This window comes from Falco peregrinus, chromosome 11 (assembly GCF_023634155.1).
Source record: "Falco peregrinus isolate bFalPer1 chromosome 11, bFalPer1.pri, whole genome shotgun sequence".
Lineage (NCBI taxonomy): Eukaryota > Metazoa > Chordata > Aves > Falconiformes > Falconidae > Falco > Falco peregrinus.
The window spans coordinates 13,721,864-13,747,894 of NC_073731.1; the positions used below are offsets into that span (position 1 = coordinate 13,721,864).

Consider the following 26,031-nt stretch of genomic DNA (forward strand, 5'->3'; position numbering starts at 1 on the left):
CAGGTCTTGCAATTCTAGCTCATGTATTTACTAAGAATACGGTTTGAGAGTATACCGTGTATCACAGTCTCTGGTAATAACTGCCTGTCATGGTACTGAATTAAAATAACTTGATAGTTTTCGGTTTTTCAGGGGCGTTTATTGTCACTTTTTTGTCTTGTCTTTTTGCGACATGTTAACCAGAAGAAGCAATGTTATACTGCCTAGAGAACCCAGTAATTGTTACCTTCTTTGCTCAGTAAAGCCCTAATTAGGGTGAATAAGCATGGAAAATAGATACTGAAATGCACTAGATAAAGGTAATACATTGCCACAAGAGAAAAGCTTTCTTCATTGTGACCAAATTCTGGCATATTTAAAATATTAAAAGGATTAAATGCATGAATTAAATAGGTCTGCTGTCACACACCATTTACATTTGAAAAGGAGGACTATGGTAGAGCTTAGACAAGGAGACCTGTCCCAGCCTGCTCAAAGTCTCTGCAGGGACAACAGAGATGGGAGTGAACCTACTGGATTTCCTCACAAAAATTTTGCTTGCCAAATCGTTTTTAGGAGAGCAGAAGAAATGCATAAACATTATTAAATTCAAGATAGATTTATTGATATATCTTGCTGTAAACTAACCAAGCTAAATGGCTTTTTTAATAGTCTAGTGAGTGCTTGTTATATACTTCTCTAATAATTTTGAATCTTTGTTAACCAAGGACTATTTATTGCTTTCTTAAATATGACAAATAATTTTTTTTTAAATAAAAGCAATATGTAAATTGCATGCTGTTATTCCAGTGTCTCATTCCAAGGCCCATTCTGATTTTTATTTTCTGGTAAAATTACTTTCAGGTGCATGATACCGAGGGAGCATCATTTCTCCATTAGTATATCTAATTATGCTCTATTCATTCTTTTTTTTCTCATTATGTTTAGTTGTTGAACAGAATTTTAAATAAATATAATACTTAGGTTGCACTTACAGTTTCAGTTGGAAAAAACACTTGAAGTTGCTATCATATGGCTGCTTTTCCATTTATATCTACAGATTTCTAACAGATGAGTAATTGAATTATGGAGTAATCTGGTATTTTTTTTAAAGAAACTACATGAGGTATTGGCACATACTCTGGACCTTTTGAAGAAAGAGCTACTGTTCTTAAGTGGATACATATATACCCTAGTGTTTGTTACTTTTCTGATGTGACTTCTAGTTCTTTAGCTTAGACAGTATTTCCAAAAATCTGTTGTTTGCAGCTGTATACAGAATAGATGTTATCTTTTGCCTAAACAAGGCATGTAACCTCTGCTAAAAATTTCAGAAATTCCCAGTTATGGACTTTCTGCTTCTCACTCCTGGAAAACTGACCAGGTGTGGGTCCTGAGAAACTTCTAGGCATCAATGACAGGTCCATGACATACCACACTGTAGACAATTCTTCTCTTGTGAAAAATTACAATGTAAAAATAACTTGTAACTTTGTCAGTAAGACAAAAATTTGCAAAGCAGCTGTAGCTTGGTGGTTTTGGATCAGTTTCATTTAAACTTCAGTTAGACAGTCATTTTGTATTAACATAGAGCTGTACTTCCAACTTCTGTTTTTAAAAGCAGATGTTTTTAAAGATATTTTAGTACTCATCAGGCATCCAGGTGGAAAGCTACAGCTTTCTGTTCTTCACCACGTGAAATTTGATGAAAGCTTTTCAGTCTGCTGTCATTGAACAGGTAATGAAGATAATAGAAACTCTGCTTTCTCAGCATCAGAATAGCAAGCTAAGATTTGTTTCCTTAAAGAAACTATGAAGAAGAGTTCAGAATAGTGGAAGGATAGCTCTATACCTTTACTGAACACCCAGGTCTTTCTAAAGGTGATACTGTCAGAGCCTCTGCTTTTGACAGGATTCAGGTGCATTGGGACTGCTTTGCCTTTGCCTAGCAATAGCATGTTTTGCTAACACAGCATGTTAAAAATAAAGTTGCTCTTACTGACTTCAAGCCTTTTTTTTCCTTGTGCTTGATAGGAGAAGAGAATAACTAAAGAGAAAGAAAGTAGAATTATACTCAAGTGAGAAGACAATACAAATATGATTAACAACAGTGTTAATTTCCTTTTTGTAGAATATCTTTAAGATGTCATTTGTTTGGCGGTATTATCAAACAGGAGAGGGAAAAAAAAAAGTTGCAGGAAATGTCCATCAGTGTAAGATCTGATACTGCTCCCTAAAAATAAGTGATTAAAAGAAGTCTGTTGCTAAGAGGAAATACCTTTTATAGCGCTGAAGGAAGCCTGGCAGGCAGTTAATGCAGAAAATCGTAAACATGAGTCTTGAATGTAGAAGCTGGTGACACATCATTTATGGGTGTGCACAACTGTCACTCTCCACTGAGCAATGTCTGCCTCAATTTAGCACGAATTAAGCAGAAAGCTCGAGAATCTAGCATTGCAGTGAATTTGACAGAGAAGCCTGTTCCTAGCAGTCTTTGTGACCAACACTTTTTAAAAAATCATTACTTTTCTGCTATTTAATGACCAGAGAACAGAAGTTTCATGTTTCTAAAACTACTTTGTTTTGAGGGAGTGTGAAAAAGGGAAGAGATTTCAGGTTTTATGAGCAAGAATAAGAGAAAGAAGCTCTAGAATCAGAAAGTGGTAATTTTTCCATACATCATGATGAGCTACTTTAGGGTCCTCTGGAAAAGGAGAGAAAAAGTCAGGCACTGAAAAGCTCATGCTGTCAGCCATGGTATTACTTTATTTGAATTTACACTAGTAATTTATTTGCAAAATAACAGGCTACTTAGGCATTGTTTAACATTTATAAAGGTATTATAAGAGCTGTTTCTTTTCAGAAGGACCAGGTGAGCTCTTTTTCAGAAATAATTTAAAAAAAACCAAGTTTTGTTTGGCTAGAAGGGTCAGTATGACTAAGCAAGATACAAATGGCAAACCATACCATTTGCAAGAAAAATGGCTAATACCAGAATTTTCATATTAATTGATTTGTGGCATTGAATTCTTCACACACTATACTCTTGTCTTGTTTCTTTGCTGATTTCTGTTCTTCTTTCCTTAGCTTCATTCTCTTTACAGTGTCGCTTGCTCTCTTCAAACCATTTCTTGTGCAGAATTGAACAATTCCTAAATAATTTATGAAACTGAGTAAAAGAATGTTTGTACAGGGCCAGCCAAAGCTATCAATAGCCAGCACCCTGTCATCAGTAGTGGCCAAGAGCACCAGACTAAGAAAACAGGGCAAACTGTTCTCAAGACTTTTAAGAATACTCACCAAAAAGACCCTTCCTAAATCTGAAATGAATGTAGGCTTCCTGACTTTGTCATGCATTTCCAGCATGAAATTGGGCAAGTGGCTTAACGTTCTTCATACACAGCTTTTCCCGATCTCTAAAGGCAGTTGGATACCCTTGCAAAATGGTTATAAAAAGGTAACTAACAGCACTGAAAGTGTATTTACAAATACTGAAAAGATCACTTAACAATAAACACAAACTTTACTTTCAGACATATAACACGGGATGTTTTTTACTCTAAATGATATACAATTCAATATAAAGCAGCTGGAAATAATCCAGTTGAATGTACTATGGAAGCTTGGATTTTATCTGTCACCTCTGCCACCACAGTCTCTTTTGGGGCACTGATTTATTTGTCTTGGTTTTTCAAAAATTCTTTTAAATGTGCAGATTTAAATCTACTATGCCAAGCAGCATCACAGACAGAACTCAGTTTGGTGGTAATTTAATAAAGCAGAATTCGACTCAGGACAGACTAGGCAAAGAAGTAGTAGCACAGCTGTTAGTATAAATGTCTGCTAAATACAAAACGAGCGTTCTTCCTAAAATTAAATATGAGGTATTGAAATCTTGTAATTGAAAGTTGAGCTTCTGTAATCACACTGTTCATCCCAGATGCAGCTGACACGTTCTAATATAGCCTGGGGAACTTAAAAATGAAGGAATAAGCAGGAAGCCAGACCAGTGTTGCAGTCAAGATTGAATTACCTTCTGAACTGGGAACTGGAGGAGATCGTAGATTGAGGTCCCAGTGTGTTGCAGAGGTCACAAATTCATTAACAAGGGAGTATGTTGATAGAATTGAGTATTTGTAGTGCTAATGTGTTCTTAGTCGTTGCTGAATTTGGCAGGAAGAAGATAGGGCATAACCAGAAACACTCTTGAGGCTGTGAAATCAAGTGCAGATTTGCAGGCTTGTCTTTGTGAAGCAAGATTTATGATTCAAAGTTTGAGTTCCTGCAGAATATCAGTGTAGTTAGCATACAAGCCTACAAATTAATTTCTAAGTTAAAATCTTGGTGAAAACATGAATCAACTTGGAATTTATTGCTAGGAAAAAAACCCTCAAACATTAAGCTGTAGATTGATTTAACCATCTGAAATACTTTCATTTTAACTCTGTTCTCAGTTGAGCTGCTGCTGTTATTTGCCAGAAATCTTAATATATTAACGTTTACAGAATCCTTGGACAAGTAAGGGGAAGATAAATATTCTCTAAAGTTGAATTCTAGAATATCAGCTGCAGCCCATTTTTTATTTAAATAAACATATAAAACATCTTTGTGTGTGTGTCAGTAGATCCTAGAAATAATCCAAGTCATAAGTGTTTCTAGTGTTCCTTTCCCATATAGAAAAAAAATATTCCATTTTCTTCCATTTTAACCTGCACTAAATAAATTTCTTTTGTTGAAGTTTATTTTATATATAGGCATAAAAATGTATCTGGTGTCATATCTTTCACTATGGTCCTACTATATGATTATGAGAGTAAAATCCATCCTTCAGAAAGATTCTGAAGTTGTTTGCCTCAGACATATTTTACTGTACAGACAATTAGGCAGCATTAAAATGTTACCTTGAAGCATTTTAGATGAGGAAGAACAGTGGGAAGTCAGCCACAGAGTGTTGTTACCTGTTAGATTTACTGCTGCTGTTTCCAAGCAAACCCCATTTAATAAGGAAAACTTTACTCCCTTTTTTTTTTTTATTAAATACATTTATGCTTCTTCAGCAAGATCAGATTTAACATTGGAGAAGTCTCCTGATAAAAGCTACCATCTGACGCTCATATATCGAAGAACGTGCAGACTTGAATTAGAAATAGCCAGTGCAGTGTATGACAGGTTTCTTCTTCTGAAGACCGAAGTTGGTGTAACCTGTATTTGAAGTGATAGACACAGGAAAACCTAGTGCTGTCTTTTTCATCAGTGTTTCTTTTTGCTGTTAGTTTGAGTCTTGTAGGTATTAGCTGTTCAAACACAAGGGGGTTGGTTTTATTCCTTATTTGTGCAGAACAGGTGGAACCACTGTAAAGCATGATGGCTGAGGTTATGGGATAATTTATTTTTTTTCCCCATGTATAGCTGGGTTGCCCACCACGGTCAATACAGGCAAGTGTTTCAAGAGAGTGGTGTAGGCACTTAATATTGTGCTGGTTTTTCTCCTTCTGTAGGCATTCCAAATCTTTTTTGAGTTCCATCTGCCTTTGTCCACTCACAGTTGTGCACAAATGAAATGCACTTAAACATTGTTGGCATCATTCCTTTGTCCTTTAGGAAAATGTTCTTCTGGTTATTCCCACAAATTTATACAACAGAATTTACTGAAGATGAAATCATATCAGTCCTGCTTCTGCAACCCTTTCTTTCTTCTATTTAATTTATCCATGTTTCAGGTTTGATTTGCTGAACTGATTCATGCAAGATAGCAAGATGATGCCACTTCACAGTTCTGTGGTTTTCTCCCTGCTGAAGAATGTAGAAGTTTCTGTTTTGGAAAAAAAAATCTGTAGTGGTCACTGATCATATGGAAGATGAACATTTCTTTTGGCTTTGTGTTACGGGTCTGAACGAGAGGATAAAGGGCAGGGGGGTTTGTTGATTGTTTGAGGTGGAAATGATGGGTTAGTTGCCAAGTTGCTTCTGTTAAATAGATAATCGAATTTGTCGTAGCAGTAATTAGTCTAAAGTGGATATACATAACGAGATACTTCAGAGTGTCTTTACAGAAAATAGGAAGCTGGTTCCTACCGATGATGATCAAACAGAATGGAAATTGATGTGCAGGGAAGGAAGTTTTTGGGAAATGCAATATAATAGAACACTTCCCTCTGGTGGCAGGCGTTACATAGTCTGTTGTATCACACACTGAACTGGGAACTTCATGGGGGGGGATGCTCTGACTGCTCGTGAAGAACTAGTAGAACATTTTTTAAAGATAATTGAATGCATATAGGGTTTCCTGCCACTCAGCTCTTTGAGTATAATGGGGGAGGGTTGAGCTGCTTGACCCAATTTGTTCCAAGTTTGTCAGTTAATTACATTTTTCTGTTACCCTCCCGTCTTGCTGCTGGGTTTGGTTGCCTTTTGCCATTTTTGCTGGGCTGTAAGGATAGGCTCTATGGATGTTTGTGCTTTAAGAAGGTAATCAGAACAGCATGTGTGAAACAGCTAATAGCTTCTAGCAATCATTTGGCTCTTTCTGAAAATTTATTCATCCTTTAATTCATTCATATTTAGCTGTTTGATCTGAATTTTATGTGCCTGTCCTCACTTAGTTTCCAAAGTAGTGCCTGTAATTACTTGTACTTGGAACGCAATTAGCCACCCTAACTGGAGGAGAAAGGCTGTTTTTAGCTGTTTATCTTGTAGTTTATTAATGCCAAGAAGCAGATAATTTCTAATATTTTCTCTATAAGCTTTTCAGAAGATGGGTTCAACCTATCAATCGATACAATGTGAGCCCCTGAAGAGCCTGTATAATTGTTATTTCTAGCTCTGTTTAGGCATAACAAAAAATGCTTCAAAGAATGCTTTCAAATGCTTCTTGAAAGCATATTTGAGTTCATTGCTTTTCATGGCCATTGCACTTCGGAAAGTGTAACAAACTAGCTGAATGTGTGAGAATAACATCTTTTTGTCCTTTTTTTCTTTTTCTGTTTAGTAAGCATTTCAGGATGATTTTTACTGTTGTTCTTTCAGAGCGTAATGAAAACTGTTCTTCCCCTGCCACCAGGTTGAACACTCAACATATTTTTTTTGCTGGTTTCGTATATCATTAATAAAGAACCTGTGAAACCTTGTAAATCTCCTCTGAGGCTCTAGATGAAAAACAAAAAAACCAGGGCCTTTCTGTGAGTAGGAGTCCTAATTCCATGGCCGTGACACTGCTAAACTTGTAGAAACGGAACTTGGAACATGGAGCTTGGTCACATGAATCTGTTTACATGTGCAGAATCCCAACGTTACCAGCATTTAATTAATGTGTTGTTTAAGGTCAGCACTTCACTGCTTTTGATTTAGAGATATATGCTTTCCAACTGAAGACTCCCATTGAAGGGATTCCAGATCTACTGCGCCCAGTAACAACCATTTCCAATCCAGAGCTCTGGAAAGGGCACTGGTGAAAGGCTAGTTTTCTCATATCCAGTAACTTGCAAGTGGTAGCATTTGAAGAAGTGAGATTATATCAAATCACAACTCATGGACATGAGAAGCAAAAGGATCATTTTCTTATGCTTTTTTTGTTTATTGCACTTCCCCTCTATTTCCATATTAAAACATAGACAAGAGTATGTTTTTTTAGCCAGTTTCAGCAGTGATCCTCCAGCACTGTGCTTTAAATTCACATGTATTTCCTATATAAAAAAAGTGAATTCAGGAGTGTTTTTATCCTTCTTTTCCACTGGGGGGACAGGAATGTGTCATTCTGAGAAGAGTAGTTTTTCCATTCCTTTTCCTTTTCTACACTTCTTTTAATGTAAAGAAAGCAGAGAAGCATCTAAATATTGAAATAGTCAGCATTTGTAAGAGAAAAAAGTTAAAAAATCCATAAGCTTTAGATATGTACTCACTAAATTACTTATTTTGCAGCCATTTTATCCTGATTTCAAATTTTGAGATGTGCTACAACTATTTTCTTTGGGATTAATTGGCTAATAATGAGAATGTGTGTTGTCATAGACTTGAATTTAACATTTCTACTACCTTCTTCTAGATGACAATTTTATTGAATGAAATAATAAAAAAAAAGTTGTTTTTATTAACTCAAAACTTCAGCATGTTTTGTTGCTCACAGAGAGGCCTAAGCAATGTTTATTTTATTTAGGCAGTTCTTTGATATCTGCACATACTCATATTTTTGTTCCTAAAAGACTGGAAAAGAAATACATATATTTCAAGTTTGCTGGAAATAAGCGAGGGGTGCTTCAAGTGGGGTTGAGTTTCTGAGCTATAGTTTTCCATAGTGAGTATTTAAAGTAAAACAGTGGTTTGCAGCAGCTGCATCTAGTCAGTTTGCTGTGTTTGACCTTTTGGATTCATAAATCTAGATCAGCTTTCTTCTCCTTGGTCCTTGAACTTCAGCAGTTTTTTGTCAGCAGGTTGAACACCGCTTTTGTGCATTTATGTATGATTACAGAATAGGAGGGAGGGGATAGTAAGTGGGAGACTGTAGCTACTTCCTTAAGCTCCTGGACTCCTTTGGGAAGTCAGTAAAATGTGGAGCTTGAAGCTAAAGTAAGAAGGTGTCTGATGAGTTTCCAGTGAGCTTTCTCACTTGTGTGAGATTAAAACATGACCTGGGTTTTTTTTTCCCCTTCATATTATTGTAGACTATTGCAGCCACTAACTGTTCTCATGAACTGCAACAATGGCAAAGTTTTTGCCCCCACAACTCTGAAGACTGACAGACTTGGGAGATTACTTTCCACACTTTTCTGTAGCTATTGCATACGAAAGGCAGGTATTTATTGCAACAAGTAGCATCACATTCCACTAATGTTGAGAAGGGTGGGAAGAAGCTCACCCTTATACTTCACCTCGCCATTCATTGTGCACAGGTGCACATTTCAAAGGCTTGGGTTGGCTGTGGGGAAATGAGTGCCTGCTCTCCCTTCTCTTCCAGAATGGTCTTTAGCTCGACCTTTGGGCTATTCAAAGGAGATTGGGGAAAAGAATCTGATAAATGAGGAATTCAGAGGGATGTTTTGAGAGTTTCGGTAATGGTAGTTATTAAGGTGCCTTAACTGGAGGTGAGGGAGAGGGAATTGATGAGGGGTTTGTAGGTTAGTACTAAAAAGGTTTAATTTACTGTAGAGGCCTTTCATCCCTTGTGAAAATCCTGATGGTTTATAGTACAGTCAAATATTTGGAAATGCTTGAACTACAAATGTGACTATTATTGGCAGAAAATGAGGCAAACGTTCACTTTAATTGAAACCACATAAATTAGACTGGAGGAATTAATTAAAAAATAATAGACATGCCTTTTCAAATTGGAGGGTTCTCTCTAGGTATTGGAAAGGGCATGATAAGGTGACTTAAAAGATAGCTCCAGTACAAGAAAAGCTAATTGAAACATTTCCTTTAATAAAACTATATTATTTCCTACGTGCCTGGTGAATGAAGTGTCCAGAATAAATATGAATGGTAATTAAATTCTGTTTCTATCAGTTAACAGTCCCATTTTCAAGATCCGTCATATATTACAAAAGCACCTCAAAAAGTTCACTTCATTAGTTTATTTCATATGACTGTTGCAAAGTGCTTTGGTTGTGGGTTTATGAATCAGATCCTTCTAATAAAAGTGAATTATTCTTTTATTCTTCCCCTTTAGGAGCATAGATATAGATGTATTGTCACACTGTGAATTTAATTTGAAATGGGACATTTCTTACTAATTTGTTTGGTTTCATAAAGGGATACTAGTACTAAAGGAATTGTAGAGGTAAAGATACAGATGTTTAGGGGAGTGGTAGAGCTGCAGTTATTTGTAGGTTGTGTGCTGCTCTTAGTCAATTTTAAACTTAGACTTCTGAGTATTTTCTAGAATTTTGTCTTGTCTGGTTGTAAATGCTCATGTTACACGTTTTCCAAGTTGTATTTGAGAATAAATTCTGTAGATCACAGCTGCTTAGATGTTTTCCCCAGGTACTTTTTTTTTTTCTTTAACTCTCCTATATTTAATTCTATCATATCTTCACTGTTGTATTACCTTCAGATCATGTTAAATGATTGCTCTTCTTAAGTGCAAATGGATCCTTCAAATGGCAGCAGCCAGTTAGATTTACAGACTAATTCCGTGACCTTGTATCAGCTTACTTTTGTTGGCTGTTGGGTACCAGTTTCTTGTTTCTTGCTGGAGTTGGTCAAGTTATTGTCATGGCTATCTTTTGCAGTGGCACTATGTAAAAGTCCATGACAAGTTGCCCACTTAGTTGGTGTTTTACTAGTAGTCTGTTTTGGTAAATGTTCTTCCTAAAGAATTCCCACTCTACATATCGTTGCAAAATAAAATATTTCTTGCAGTCTTGACCGAGGAGTGGTCACTTTGTTTAAAGTTGATGCTTTCACCTTGGATTATTGCCAGTATCCTTTGATACAGGTTCAAGGATCCGTACAGTGTCAATTAGTTGAGGTATAAATAAATTGTCTTAGTATCCTAGTTCCACTGTCAGATGCAGGTGCTGTATAGCTAGCCCCTCACTGGTTTTGCAATGTCATAGTACCTTTATATAGTACTTTCTCACCGTATGTGCTCTGTAATGAATTAAAGTATGATTGCTAACTGTGGACCTGAGGGATTCTGTAACAGGAAATTTAAAGTGGATTGTTAGAATAGTAGTTTACTCTTCATAGCTTCACTACTTTGGATCCTGTGATGACAGGCAATATGTATTCTTCTTTAAGTTGGTGAGTTTTATGGAATAATGGAAGTTCAGTTGCAATAATGTAAGCATGCTACTTCAAGTAACAATAGGAAATGTGACCAAGGGTTTTTAAAATGTTATGTACAGGGATTTTCAGTGACCTTGTAGTGGTTTGACCCTGGCTGGATGCCAGGTGCCCACCAAAGCTGCTCTATCACTCACCTCCTCAATTGGACAGGGGAGAGAAAATATAACGAATGGCTCATGGGTCGAGATAAAGACAGGGAGAGATCACTCAGCAATTACCATCACAGGCAAAACAGACTCAATTTGGGGAAATTATTTTATTTTTTATTCATTCATTCATTCAAATCAGAGTAGGTTAATGAGAACTAAAAATAAAAACTTAAAAACACCTTCCCCCCACCCCTTCTTCCTTCTTGAGGTCAACTTCACTCCCGATTTCTCTGCCTTCTCCCCCCAAGCAGCACAGGGGAATGGGAATAGGGGTTATGGTCAGTTCATCACACGTTGTCTCTGCTGCTCCTTCCTCCTCACGCTCATTCCCTGCTCCAGTGTGGGGTCCCTCCCACAGGGTGCAGTGCTTCAGGAGCAGCCGGCTCCAGCACGGGTCCCCCGCAGGGTCCCAAGTCCTGCCAGCAGACCTGTTTCAGCATGGGCTCTTCTCTCCGTGGGTCCACAAGTCCTGACAGTGAACCTGCTTCAGCGTGGGCTTCCAGCAGGTCACAGCCTGCTTCAGGCCCATCCACCTGCTCCAGCGTGGGGTCCTGCATGGGCTGTGGGTGGATCTGCTACACGGTTCATCTGCATGGGCTGAGGGGGACAGCATGTCTCAACACGGGCTTCACCACGGGCTGCAGGGGTATCTCTGCTCCAGCACCTGGAGCACCTCCTGCACTGACCTTGGTGTCTGCAGAGTTGTTTCCCTCACATAGTCTCACTCCTCTCTCTGGCTGCCATTCTGTTGCACATTCCCCTGCCCCATCTTAAATACGTTTATCCCAGAGGCTCTACCACTGTACCTGATTAGCTCATCCTTGGCCAGCAGCGGGTCTGTCTTGGAGCCGGCTGGCATATTGCCTCCATTGAGCTTGGGGGAAGCTTCTGAAGCTTCTAGCAACTTCTCACAGAAGCCACCCGTGTAGCCCCTTTCCTACCAAACCTTGCCACGCAAACCCACTACAGCTTGTTCCCGGTCAGTACTGAAATAGCTACAGTAAACAAGTTGTTAACAGGCAGAGCAAGGAGTGTTTGTTTTGTGGGGAAGCTGCTCTCAGAGGATACTTTTGCAGGTGATAACAAAATTCCTTTCATCAATTCAGGATTTCACAACTACTTTGAAGGTGGTGGGGTCTTGTGCTGTAAAAATGGCAATTTTTTCCATTGCAGTCATGTAAGGTGTTATAAGCCTGGTTAATACAGTCACTGTAAATTCTTCTCACTTTTTAAGGAAAAGAAATGCAGTTTTGTATAAAAGATGTCTGCATATTTATTAATGACCGTGAATCTTAAGTTGAAGGTCATCTGTAATAATGTTATGCTTGTTGTCTTGCTAGCCTTTGTTTATTAGATATTCATGAATTTTCTTGCTAAATAATAGGCAAAATCTGGTAGTCAGATCTGATGCTCCTCTGTAGCTTTAGGAGAGAGTTATTTTATAGTGTCAGAAGAAAGAAGGCCTATTACAGAATGTCATCTTTAAGCAAGAGTTGTGGGGTTTTTTGTTTGTTGGGTTTTGGTGTGGTGTTTGGTTTTTTTTAGAGAAAAACACTTCAAAACAAAGTATCATCAGATTTCCGGGGGGACAGGGACATAAAAAAAAAGAAAAGAAAACCTCCAAACAAACAAAACCCCCAAAAAACTTGATCATGTTAAATATCCCAGTAATTTTACAAGTGTGGCAGTCTTATTAGATAGCTTGATCCTAATTCCTGAATGATAAGTACATGTAATTGCAGCTGCATTCTCACTGTCTGTTTGCCACCCTTAGAGATCCATCTTTTTTTTTTTAATTTATTTTTTCCCTTTTCCTAGTATTTTTTCTACTTATTTGAAAAGGAAATAAAATGCATATGGAAAAACTCAATTTATGCAACATACAAATCTCAATATTATTTAAAACTATCAATAATATGTTGTTATCTAAAGAAGTACAGCATGAAGGGTAACTAAGCATAAAGAACTCTTGAAGAAAAACTGGAAAAAATGAAAAGGTTTTATTTATGAGTAAAAACCTTAAGAGCTGAGGGGCTTTCTTGTACCACATGCTCACAATTCTAAATAAACCTCAGTTGTACAGAAAACCCATCTTTCTTTTATTTTTGCTGGTTTGTTAATTCTCTTTGTACTTTGTGCTTATCTGTGATAGTGGCGAGCTCTGCCGATACCCCATACAAGTATATACTGCAATAGTTATTTCACACTCTCTGGTCTAATTTTCAATTCATCCACCTATAGTTCCTATTATTATTGTAGATGTATTAAGAAATATCTTTTTGTATATGTGTATATGTTATATACTGTTTATATATTTATAAACATAATTTTGTACAGTACTTACCTCTGATTCTGTTTTATGATCTTAGTTGTCTTCTAATACAAACACTTGTGCAAATTCTGTGGTGCATTTCCCCTAAGGGCAGGATATCTGTGTTTATTCTGCAAGTGGGCTTGTGCACCTTTCTGCCTGTGTGTTATTTAAAAAGAAAAATACTGAAGCAGTCTTCCCAAGTGGAGTTTTATTGCTAGTCCATTATTGGAGCTTTAGATTGCATTCAGATATAAAGGAAAAGTTTTATTCATTTCAGTCTAATTTATTATGCAAAATTTAGTTATATATGAATGACATTTGAAATGTGTTCATAAGCTATGAAGCAGAAAAGTCCAGTGAAGAGTTCTCAATAAATTAGTAAATGAAATCTTTAGGACTTACAGTACTATACCATGGTCATATATGAACAGCTTTTCCAGAGACCTGAAGGAAAAAAAAATATGATGCAATAACTTAAAATAAACATTTCACTGTAGCAGTTTCAGTGTCGAAATATTTGTGTTACTTCCCATAGAGTACATTCAAAATGCAATTTCTTTTAAGTGTGGGACTGTTTTCTGATTAGAATAAGGTAGAAGTGTGTATGTTTTGTATGTTGGGATTCTAATGGACTAGCAGACATTTGCTGTGACACTAACACATTAATTTATGCTCTGTAAAGGAACAAGATGCACTGGTAATAAAATGTGCAGATTGCACATTTAATGTAGTATAAGAAGCAAACACTCTCCAAATAACTTTTTTTGCTAGTTCATACTGTGAAGTTATGGGAGCTGTAGGACTGAAGAATAAAGAAGTGGTGTAATACTGCCCATCAACAAAAATAATTACTTTAAAGGCTCTAATTTTCTCTTCTTAGTATACCCTTTACTCTGACGCTTCTCACAACATCCGTAATTTATTTGAATGAACCCATTTCTTATTAATGAAAACATCTGTTTCGAACCAGAGAATGGGGAAGTATTTGTAACCTTGACTCTCAAAATAAACCAGAAGGATAGCTTAAGTTTAAGACCCTTTGGGAGTTTCATACATCTTATGATTTCTTATACCATAGCATGAGTACAAATGAGAAAAAGCTCTGGCTTAGTATTAAGTCATTTCATGTAATAGTTTGACATGCCCCTCTTTTTCAGAATAAAATGCTTTATGACACACTGATACTGCTTTTATTTGCCTTTACCGCAAGTTTCAACTGATTGTAATCACAGAAATTACTTGACCAGAAGCTGAAGGGTTGTTCCCTGCTTAGTTACAGACCCCATACAGTTAAGCAAAAGTGTGGACTCACTATTTCCTTAGGTGTTTTGTTGGATATTGATGGCTAAAGTAAACTAAATACTGGAATTGTGACGGATTTTTTGTGTCACCGCATCAGGAGTATTTTGGGTGATGGAAGAGGCTGGATATTGTAAATATTTGTTAGTTGGATGAATATATTGGGAAGGCTCTTTCTGATTGCTTACCCTAACCTGGTAACAGTAACTGCACAAATGTACCAGGGAGTTTTAGTCCTGTTCACAAGATGTGATTTTGCATTGCACCTCTGGTTTTATGGGTTAGAATCAGAAGCTGTAAAGGCAGTGGCTTTCGTTATCAATGCTACTTTACGAGTACAAATGGACAAAAGATTGTCTTGCAGAAGATCTTCTGAAGTCTGGAAACAAATCTGGCTTCTTGCCTTTCTTTTAGTCTAAATTATTTGAATTTACTGTCTATATGTAGTGTATGAAATGTTTGTCTATATATGCACATTTTCATTGTTTTGCTTACAAAGAACTCCTAAGTAAAAAAAACAAAACCAACACTCTTACTGTTCATATCTCGTGCATGAAAGCCCTGCCTGAGATTTTCTTCTCCTGCTGAGACACTGGGTGCAGCCCCCTTAAACTCAACAAAGCAAAAGGGTTTTGGGGCTAGGAGCCTGGCAGTGTTGCTGCTTACTACTAGCAGCTTCTTTACTTTGCAGTAGTGGTTTGTTGGATGTATTTCACATATTTTACTGATAGATCTTGCGTCTATCGGTATTCCCAGGCAGGAAATGGCTCATTTTCACGTTATTTTGGTGCTGACTCCATCTTGTACCTAACACCAGGATATTTTTTTTTAAAAAAAAAATAATTAGCCACTAAAAAAACCCAAAACCCAAACCTGAAGGCAGTGGAGAAAGGGAGATAATGTTGACAAAGTGTTTTCTGGAAAAATCGAGAAAGTTTGTTTCCAATAAACTGTGTACCTGTGAAGTTTCTGTAAAAAGTTACAAAGTTGCATTGCACTAAGTAGGAAAGGGTAACGTGGGTTTGATGGATTTTTGCGCAGGCATTGTGCATTTTCACACAGATTTTGCTAGCGCACTGAAAGTCTCAGTAAAAACGAAGGAAAAAATTAAATGAAAGTATTTTGCATGCATCTCTAGTTAAATAGAAATTTATGGAAATTATGATTAATGTCTTGCCAACTCTGGTTCTGTTTTTCCTTCGTTTGAGACTATTAGGAGAGGTCATTGTTCTGTCAACAGAATTACATTCTGATTTTAGTCAGAATAAAGCCTCTCTTTCAAAACTTGCCAGGGTCCTGTGTGTGTATTTTTGTTTTGTTTTATTTGTTAAGCAGTTAAGGCTTAACTGGATTTATTCAGACACAGGTCTCCTGTAATCGTTGCCAGCTTTAAGTGTGCTTGGGGGGAGATCAAGGTGATCTGCAAGTTATTTGTGTTAACAAGAAGCCTGGTTAACAGAAGCCAAATGCTGTCCACCGATACACAGAGCAAATATAATAAAGCTCATCCAGTATGTCATTAGAAACGTATTTGTACCAGGTAAATACTGGACCACAAATGATAAAGTGGTATTTCAGAAATCTGTTCATAATTTAGGTCAAATTTATTGTATCAACTATGTTACTGAATAGGTCTTGTGTTGCTGTTGACACCACGTTACTAAAGCAACTGTTAACAATTTGCTGTAGTGTAAGTAAGTAGTACAACTTAGTTAGGGTTAGTATCTCTTGAGTGCTTGAGATCAGCAGACTCAACATTTCCCTCAAGTATTCTTGACTGCAGTGAAAAAGTGGTTAAAAAGGGGGGATTGGAGACATTCTGAGGTGCCACATAACTGAGCAGGCTAAGACTTTTTGGAAAGTTAATTTTTGCAATCTGAGTAAAAGTTTGTTCTGAACACGTGCTCCTGGATTCATGGAGGCAAAGAGCATTTAACTGCTATGGCAGGTTTTACTGCCGTGTGACAGGTCTGAACGGTTTCACTAGTATGCTTGTTGGGAAATGCTGTCACTGAGTGACCATTTTTGACAGGCTTTTATGGTCTCTTTGAAGTTGGAGAATTTATCGATAGGTTGCAGAAGTGAATAGTTTTCCACAAAAAAAAAAAAAAAAGGAAAGAAAAAGAAAAAAGCCCACCTTGGTCAATGTGCTCTTAAACTTGCAGCTTTGAGAGACACAATGCAGCAGTAGTACTTACCATACTATCACTAAGGGAGTGTCAGGACTTTTATCTACATCATTTTGAAAAAATGTTGTTTCTTTGGAAATGCTTTTTGTGGGTGACACTGAGCTAATGCAGTCTAAGTATTTGCAGCTGTCTAGCAAAAAAACCCAAACCAAAATAGTGTCTGAGAATTTTTAACTTGCTGGATTTAAATATATATCATAGTATCGCTGTTTTGTAACTCTACGGTTCCTTTTTAAATGCATTTTATAGATTGCTCACTGTGTATAATATTGAGCCTAACCATTATTTTTGCTCTGCTCCTTGAAGATGGAGTTGCTTCTACTTCTGGTACATGTGCACAGCACTGCCTTGGATGCAATCTCATGTAAAACACAATCATTGTAGCCACTTGACATTTGCAGGCAATGTGAAATTTTAATTTATTTTCTGTACTGGTTATTTATAGGCTGTTGGTTCCCAAAACACCTCCAGCTGTGAGCTCCCCTTCTGTTAGGACTGTGGCATCAGTAGAGGCGTGAAGAGCTGGGTGTTTTCTGGGGTGGTGGCTCCAGTTATAATCGCTGCAGCTGTCTGATTGTGGCTGGTGCAGAATCCCAAGTGCTTGAAGCTTTCTTGACTGCACAAACACACTAATAATATCCAGGAGCCCAACTTGGGTGCAACTATGTGCATGATAACTAGTGAGGCCTGAGTAGGACATCTTCCTGAGTCCAGTAAACCCATCCCTGACAAAAAGCATCCCACCAGTTTCTCAGAGCTGTGTTATGGAGGTTGATGACTTCTTGTCTGCTGCCTCTCTCCTCCTCCTTGGCTTTAAGCTTGTTCTTCTCCGAGCTGGACTTCTGGCTGACTCTTCCACAGCAGAAGTTACAGCTTAATTTGTCTGGCAAATCACTTAAATCCTAAATCACCATTTAGGGACTGTTTGACTACAGTGCTTCCCAATCCCAGTGAGTCATGTTGGCAACCTGTGTTTCTAACACATCATCATCCACAAATTTTTATGGACTGCTGTGTTTTCTTCTCTGTCATGACATAATAATGAGCAACCGAATACAGATCTATTTATGTGTTTGCCTAATGAATAAATTCTGCCTATGTAATATTTTTTTAGATGTATTTAGAAATACCAAAAAGTGATGTGCTTAATCTTCAGCTGTCTCTTTAAAGGGAAGAGGTGCCTTTGCATTGTGAGAGTAACTGGTTGTTAAGCAAAGCAAAATCCACTTGGCCGGGAGGGGGGTTCCCCAGGGGCATCCAGTGGCAGAATTGCTGGATTGAAACCCATTGGTGTAGCTGGTAGGAACTGAGATTAATGCTCTAATCTGTGGGGTATCAGGAAGTGTGGTTTTGGGGAAAAAACCCTCAAGGAAGGATTTGCACTTAAAAAAGAAAAGAGTATTTCCCCTCAGACCTGATTGTGCTTTGGAGGCAAGGTGAGCCTGAGGATGGCATCTCTCAAAGACGTGGTATTTGGACTATGGGGGCAGTTTGGAGACTTAGTATAACTTGGGACTTGCTGACCAAAAAAAGGGGGTGGGGGGTGGGGAATGGGGGGAGAATGAGAACTTTGAAGCCAGATCATTTGTGCGAAGCTTTAATGTAATGTACCAGTTTACTTCCCATATCTATCTCCATGGTCATAAATCAGTGAGCAACTTTTAATATCAATGTTGGAGTAAGTGAAGGAAGGAGGAACCCGCCCCCGCCTCGCCCCCCCCCGCCCCCCCCAAACCCCCATCAAGCAAGTGATGCAAAGGCAATCCCTCACCAGCTCCCCACTGCTAACATGGAACCACAGCTGTCTGCACTAGGTTTCCCAAAACCTACTGGTGGGTTTTTACAAAACAGCAGCGAGAAGTATTGTTTTTAGAGAAGTGTAACATTTCCTTATACTTGTAGTACATGCCTTAGTTCTTCCCTCATTGGAAGTTTGTCGTTTATGCATTTGTATGTGCTTTGTGTGAACTATTTTTAAAATTATGCTGTGTGCTGTGTACTGATAGATGCAGTGGTAAACTGTGGGTGCTCTTGAATGGCGGGGGAAACAAGACCTTTGTGTAGTTCTGAAAAATGTTTATTGTTCTTCAACAACCCATAACTTCTAAGGCATTGTAAATCTGAAGTAAAAACATGAAGGCTACTCTTTGTGCTGTATGAGATGTACAAATAATCAGAATGATGATACCTCTGGCAGTGGTTTTTGGGTTACTTTTCTTATGCTGAGGGGGAGGTTTTGTATAAAATTGGATGATTAGCTTGAGCAAATGGGTGATGTATGAAATCTTGGTTTTGATAGATTTCCAGAAGAAGCAGCCAGATGATGACTCTACTCCCAGCACAAGCAACAGCCAGTCAGATTTGTTCTCTGGAGAAACGAACAGTGACAACAGCAATACCTCTCTAACCACGCAGGCCGCTAACTCCAACCAGCAACTTTTGACAGAACTGAATGTAACTTCACCGAGCAAAGAGGAATGTAAGTGCACAAGTCCTAAGTGACAGCAAAGGAGGCTTAAACATTTTGCTTTGTTCTCAGGCTTGTGTTGCCCTGACTCCCTTTGGAAGTAAATGGCCTGGTATTTGGGGTGAAGAGAAGGGTTAGAAATTATTCACAAAATAGGCATTGATGGCTTTAACCAAAGGACAAATTGAAAGGGGTTGCAGGAGTTTCTAACTATACAGCTGTTTGAACTGCAGTACACGATTTAATAACGATTTTGTGGCATGGTCGTTTTGAGAAACTCCTCGCTTTACTGGTAAATAAATACATATATTCTAGGATAAACACCAGTATCTTGTGAAATTTGACTTTAAAACCTTTTTTTTTTTAATTATTGCAATTGCACATAGCAGTGACTGTAATGCATGTTTGTCTAGACTGCTGCTAGGTTACTTGCATAAAACCCAAGTTTCATGTGGTAATCCATCTCTTCTTTCATGACCCATCTTTCTTCTTTATTGAACTCTATCAGGCAAATATTCTCCCTGAAGGTAAGCTAAGATGTTAAAAACTGGCAAACACGGCGAGATAAAGTTGTCTTTTAAATTATTCTAAACCGCTATGTAAGTTTATCCTATGTGTAATATATTGAATTTTAAAATCTGCATTCTACAACTTAAGCTCAAATGTGTAATTTGTCGTTTCATTTTCCACCAACTGTAGTTTTATTTTTAGAAGGTGGTCTATGGAGAGAATCCCTCTTGAGCTGAGTTTACGTTGTGGTTGGTAAATAGATGTACACACTGCAAGAAAAACATGCTTATTTTTTAGTAGGAAATCTGCAAGAGCTACTCTGGTTCTTCAACCTCGAGGCAACTGCTGGAAATAGCAATGCTGACAAAGCACTAGAACTAAAAAAACCTTTAGTGTGCTGCACTTGTTTTCAGTTGTGTTAACTGTTTGCTTAGGATGCTTTGGCTGAATTACTGAAGTATTTATTCTGTTTACAGGTATGTAGACTTTGCATATATATTCTTTTTACTTACCTAGATTGGCTGTGGACAAAGACAGAGTGTTGTTTTGGGATTGTGGTAGTCTGTTAGGCTACTAATATAAAATTTTTAAATGAAGTTATTGTTTTCTATCTCTCTGTGAGAATATTGTCAGAAATACAGCAGGGTTCAAATGTGAATGTTCTGATAAGAGTTCTTCTAACAATAGTAAATGTGCCATATAATCCTCGTCTCTCCTTAGCGTACACAGCTGCTGCTGACCACCCATCATCTCTTCCTTCTGTCCAGCGCTTGTAGGGGAAGCCCGTAGTTTGCTGTAAAAACAAGGCCTTAAAACAACCTTCTTAGAGAATTCAGCAAAACATTATACTTCAGCAATACATGTGAGCGTTTACAGGGGCTTCAGCACCTCTGCTGGCCTATTAGCCAGGATCTACAGCGTTACCGGTGCTTTCTGCAGTGCTTACTGGGTCAGGTTATCTGAAAATTTGTTCAGTTAAGAATTAAATTGTGTTAACAACAAAGTGTTTCTGCTGTGACTGAGAAGGACTTGGGGGTAAGTGAGGTGGCGATTACAGGGATGGGAAGGAAGGAAGGAAATTAAATAGTGTCCTTCATCCTGAATTGCTGTGAGCTTGTGAACGTATACTGAAGGTGATGGATATTAAGGCAGCACAGCTTGCAGAGCATTTGAAAATATTACCTATAAAAAAAATTCTTTATGACTTCCTGCTGGGGTGATTTTAAGTGAAATACAGTGGAGAGATTTGTTTACAGCTTGAACGCTCTCTGTCTTCTCTCACATCCCCACTATCTCTTTAATGAAGCTTAATATCTTTTATCAGAAAATTATACACAGATGGAGATTTTCTGATTGTAATGGCCTTAGTGTGGAAGATTCTTTCCTGTAATGAAGAGTTCCCAAACTTTCAATGTCTTTCTGATTTTGAGGTTGTCTTTTTTTCTGTGCAATATTTATTTTGCAGCAAGTTCCATAAAGCGTGCACTGCTCTCATTACAACTGTATTCTTCAAACACTGATATTGTGCAGTGCCATGCGATGATGTACAGATGTGCTGTTCTGAATAGGACTGTGGTAATTCACCAGAAATCAATATATGGGACCCTATCAAAGTACAGAAAAACTGGGGTATGCGGGAAGGATTCTTATGGTGGATTCCACTCCCCTCTCTTTCTTTTCAAGCTTTTGAGGACAGTCTCACCTCAAGGTATCTGCCCTAGTACTTGAGTCCATAGGGTAAGCGGATTGGACAGAATTGCAGCAAGTCATTTAGGCAATTAACAAATTCCATTCTTGTTATGACAACTGAAGAGAACCATAGAAAGCCCGTGTGGTAAGATTCATATTCTATGTCAAAGAAAGGGAGGGTGTGCTTTGTATTTGATTTTAAGTAGCCGTTTCCTTTTTTTAACACAGAATAAATGATACATGAGAAAGGTTCCTTGGACTGGATTTTTCAAGAGTTCAGTTTGGCAATGTGCAAGTATTTCTGCCTTTTTTTGTTAACTGTTTTGATTTTATGTGAGAGTTGCATTTGCATTCCTGTCTTGTATACACAACTAGCTTGTAGTGACTTCCCATCTCCCGCCACCCTCAGACCTGAACAATCACCAACCCCAGTGGCTTCTTTGCTGATTAATAACTCTCCCCCTAGTAGAAGAAAGTTAGTTCTCAGTCTTACAGTTAAAATGAGCAAAAATGTGTTAAAGATTTATGCCCAGGGATAGTGACTCAAGCTTCAGGACTTTTTTTTTTCCCCTCCTTCACCTGTGTTTTGTTTTTATGAAGTATGACTTGTCACCAATTTCAAAAAAATGCTGTTGCAATTTAGAGGGGCATTAACATTCTAAAGAATTCTATTACTTTTTTCCTCCACATATGCTTTTTGAGTTGCCGTTTTCTATCCAGAGCCTTCAGGTCTCATCAGTTGCAGTAAGTGTTCTGAAATAAACTTTTGCAGGCAAGGAGTATGTTGATATTAGTATAGCTTTTCTAGATCTAGATTTGCATGAATTTTAATGATCTGTTTCTTAACAGATGGTTAGATCAGTCCAACTTTTGTTCTGCTGCTGCTTTATGTGCAGATGTTTCTCTTTTCAAGTTCTTGTATAGTTTACATCTATTATCATTTTTCCTTTACATCTTCTCTCTTCATTTCGGAGGTCCTACTGGTAGTTTTTTCAGTGTCAGTCACCATATGAGCTGGTTGCTCTGTCAAAGATTTCTTTTTCTTACTGAGTGGGCAGGGGTTTTGTGTATTTTTAACAGACAGGAAAAAACAGATTTGACAATGGCCTTCACTTCTTTCTTTCCCTACCTCCAGCCACTAGCACTCTTTAAAAAAACTATCTTGTTAAGGAAGGTTCTGTGTATTTTGGTAAAGAAAAGGTCACGCTGCGCATGGAATAATTTTGCTTAGTTTCAGGCCTTCGTTGCTTTCTTTGGGGCTGTCACATTTTTCTGTGTGAGTGGACCTAAAGCTGGCGCTGTGCAGGTTTAAAACTAACTGTGTTGTTATGCGACAGGAGAAATGTCAATGTGAACAACTCTGATGCTGGCAGCTGGATCAGATTTGATATTTCAGTAGTTCTTAGCTTTGCTTGGCATGATTTTATTTTAATTATGTGCTTAACTCTTACTGGCCTCCTTGAGATAGCAACAATCACAATTGAAGAAGGACAAAAGGAATATCTGATGTTTCTAGAAGAGTTGAGCGCTCTACATTTCTACGTGGAAGACTTTATAAGAAGAAACATAAAGATCTGAGATATTGCTGTAAATGTCAAAAAAAAATACTGGCAATTTCAGCCCAGAAAGACGGGGATGATTACTGACCATACCTTACCTCTACATATGCTGAATTTTAAAGGCCCAAATATGAATTTTTAGGACTGAATGTCTGTAAGTTTTGGCTAGTTACTGCATACCCTCCAGAATTTGAACCACTGCATGTCAAGCTAAGTGCTTAAAACATCATTAGTTCATCTCAAACACTTAAATTTGCAAGACAGGTTTGAAAAATTCTTTAAAACATTATTTTATTAAGTATTTGCCTGCATTGCAAGCCCTGAAATACCCCTGATTGTGAAGTTATTTTGGTGAAATTACTTTATGTTCATGAAATGTGCTGCATCTGAGACACATGCACCAGGCCTCTGTAAAGGGTCTCTGGCAGAAAGGTGAGAGACTGTTTTTTCTACTGCACCTATTGGATATTTATACTCTGAACTCCGTGGCTTGATGAAGCATGACTGTGTAAAAAGCTACATAGGCTATAGTACTAGAAACATAATTGTATTTTTTCTAATTTGGGGATTTAAAAAAATAATTACAGTTTTTTCAACATAACCTTATGAAAATTGGATAAACAAGGGCACTTTTCTTTCTGCTTTTGTTGAACGGCCTTCTCTCTGACACTATGCAAAAGCTTTCTACCAATATAGAAAGACTTCACAGTTTTGCCTGGGTTTGTCAGGAGGGTCAGAGATGACAGCTTTCTTATGTATGCTCTGAAAATATTTTGTATTTTGGATTATTATTGTGATATCCTTAATTGCATTTTGTGCCTCTTAAGTAAGGACAGTGATTTTTAAAATGACAATTGCTCTTAGATGCTATCCATTTCGAAATGTCCTGGCTTTGAGAATTCAGTTGCTCATTGCCGTAGGAGTCAGTTTTGTACATCCTGTCTTTTTTTCTTTTTTCCTAATTCTGGCTATGGTGAACTTTGTTTTCTGACTCATCTCTGACTAAAAGTTATATGCATACCCACTTCTATAAAGTATTACATTTTCAAAAAGACCTAGCTACTTGCCTGTTTTTGTCTTGCTTGTAACAGATGGTTGTAGAAAATAATTTGCTTTGTTGCTGACCTGAGCTATTCTGATACTGAATTGTACATTTTTCTCTGATCCAAAAGAATACAGTAACTTTTCAAATTATGGTGAGCTACAGAACTAGCCTAGCTGACCTGCATGATTTAGTACTGCAATTAAACTTGTACCCAAACATAGCTGGTAAAGCTGCAGCTAGGTCATGGTGATGATGAATAACTAATTATCCTTATCAACTCACAAGATTGTCATGTGTTCTTTCTTCTTGTACTCAATTTTGTATGTCTTGTATTAGAGCAAGAGGGGACACACCTCTAGTCTAGTATAGAGCATACACCTGGCTGGTTTTTGATATTACAGGCATCTCTGGAATTCTGTGCCACAGAATAATAACTAGTTATTTTCTCAGGCTTTTAATTTTATTGAGTTAGGTAATAGCAAAAGGTGTTTTGAATTGTAATGAAATTTTTTTTAGTCTTGTTTTCATTAGATGATATGTACATATAGGCTTTTGGTACTGTTTTTAATGTTAAAATTAATAGTGATTCAGTTTTTCATTTGGATTATCATCAAAATTGGATTTTCTTGAATATTAATCACAAAATATTTATTTATTTATTAGTATTGATGCAAACACTTTTTATCTGGGAATTTGAAAGAATGCTTTCAAATATCAAACCATATTGAATTGTGGGCTATTTGAGTTGTCACTTGAGAAGTGCCTCTAGAATTAGATGCCAGTACAAAACATAGGCAGTTAGGAATTTGAACAAGACAGTGACTGGTAGAAGTGTTGCCTTCCTTGTCTTATGATGGTGTGAGGATCTTTCTTTAAGTTTCAATCTAATCCCTAAAGTCCCAGTTTCATTAAAGAACATTTCTGGTTCTTGTAACATCTTAAGCAAAGATCCGGCACATAGATTTATTAAATGAACACTTCTTTCCACGTCTGTGGCATGGTAATTTTGAAACATAATAAAGACCAGCAGAATAGTACCACTGTTAATTGTTCCCTCTGATTTATAGTCACTTCACACTGCAGAGTAGACAGTGTATCCTAGGGTCCCGTTTATTAAAGTGAAAGGACCCCATGGAACATGAAACAGAAACACAGTCACATTAGAAAAATGTGAGTTTAAGTTGCACAGCTATCAAGGTTACATAAAAATTATTTATAAAAATATAATTTAGCTGCTGGTTTCAAAAGCAGATTTTTACACTTCAACTTACATCTGGAAAGCAGGAAAGTATCATGTCAATTTTACAAATAAGGAAATATAAGTGAGATGACAGCATGGAAAAAAAGTGGAATCTGATTCCTGTTTCAGTTTACTTCATTACAGTTGTTAAATTTACCAGCCATTCAGCAGCAGCGAAGTAGTCCAGGTTTCACTTCTTTCTCCAAAAGCTTGATGTAGGTAAAATACCACAAAAGTAAATAATGGCAGATTTGTCAAACTAGATTCTAAAAAGTATGCAATGGTGTGTGCTATAATCCTCTTATCTTTTTAGTAATTACATCACTTAAATTATCATGCAGCTTACCAATTCTGCAGCAAATAAGCAGTTCTTAAGTGCTGTAAAGTTCTATTTTTCTTTTTTCCTTAAAGAGATTGTATCCTGTCTGTGCAGACTGAATGTAAAGATTTATGTTCCTCTCTGTTTATGTATTGGTGTTTGTAATCAATGACTGTTTTCAAACTCAGTTGTGTAGATTAATTAGATTATGTCTCTACCAATTCAAGAAATGCATAACTAGATTACTGGTTTGGACAGGTTTCCAAAGGTGAGTTCTTTCCTGTATTGCAAATAGCCCTGAAATTCTCCCTGTCTTGGCTACAACACCGCTGTCCAAGGAAATTCAGCTCTTACTTGTTACCCTCTTCCAGCCTGTTGCATGGGGGGAGTTGGTGTGCTTTTGCTGGGAAGGAGCCATCACAGTACTGAAAGCTCAAAGTGGTGTTTGGGTGTGCTTATGTCATTGTGAGCGAGTGTTATTGAGCATCAG

At 37.5% G+C, this 26,031-nt stretch overlaps 1 protein-coding gene across 3 annotated transcripts in view; it reads left to right on the forward strand.

The window, feature by feature from the left end:
• Positions 1-26,031, forward strand: part of ZFAND3 (zinc finger AN1-type containing 3) — a 145,699-nt gene that overhangs the window by 75,617 nt on the left and 44,051 nt on the right. For all 3 annotated transcript variants that reach the window (XM_055816092.1, XM_055816093.1, XM_055816094.1), the window contains one exon: positions 19,012-19,191. In XM_055816092.1, the coding sequence (XP_055672067.1) occupies positions 19,012-19,191 (180 nt within the window). The remainder of the gene's footprint in view (positions 1-19,011; positions 19,192-26,031) is intronic.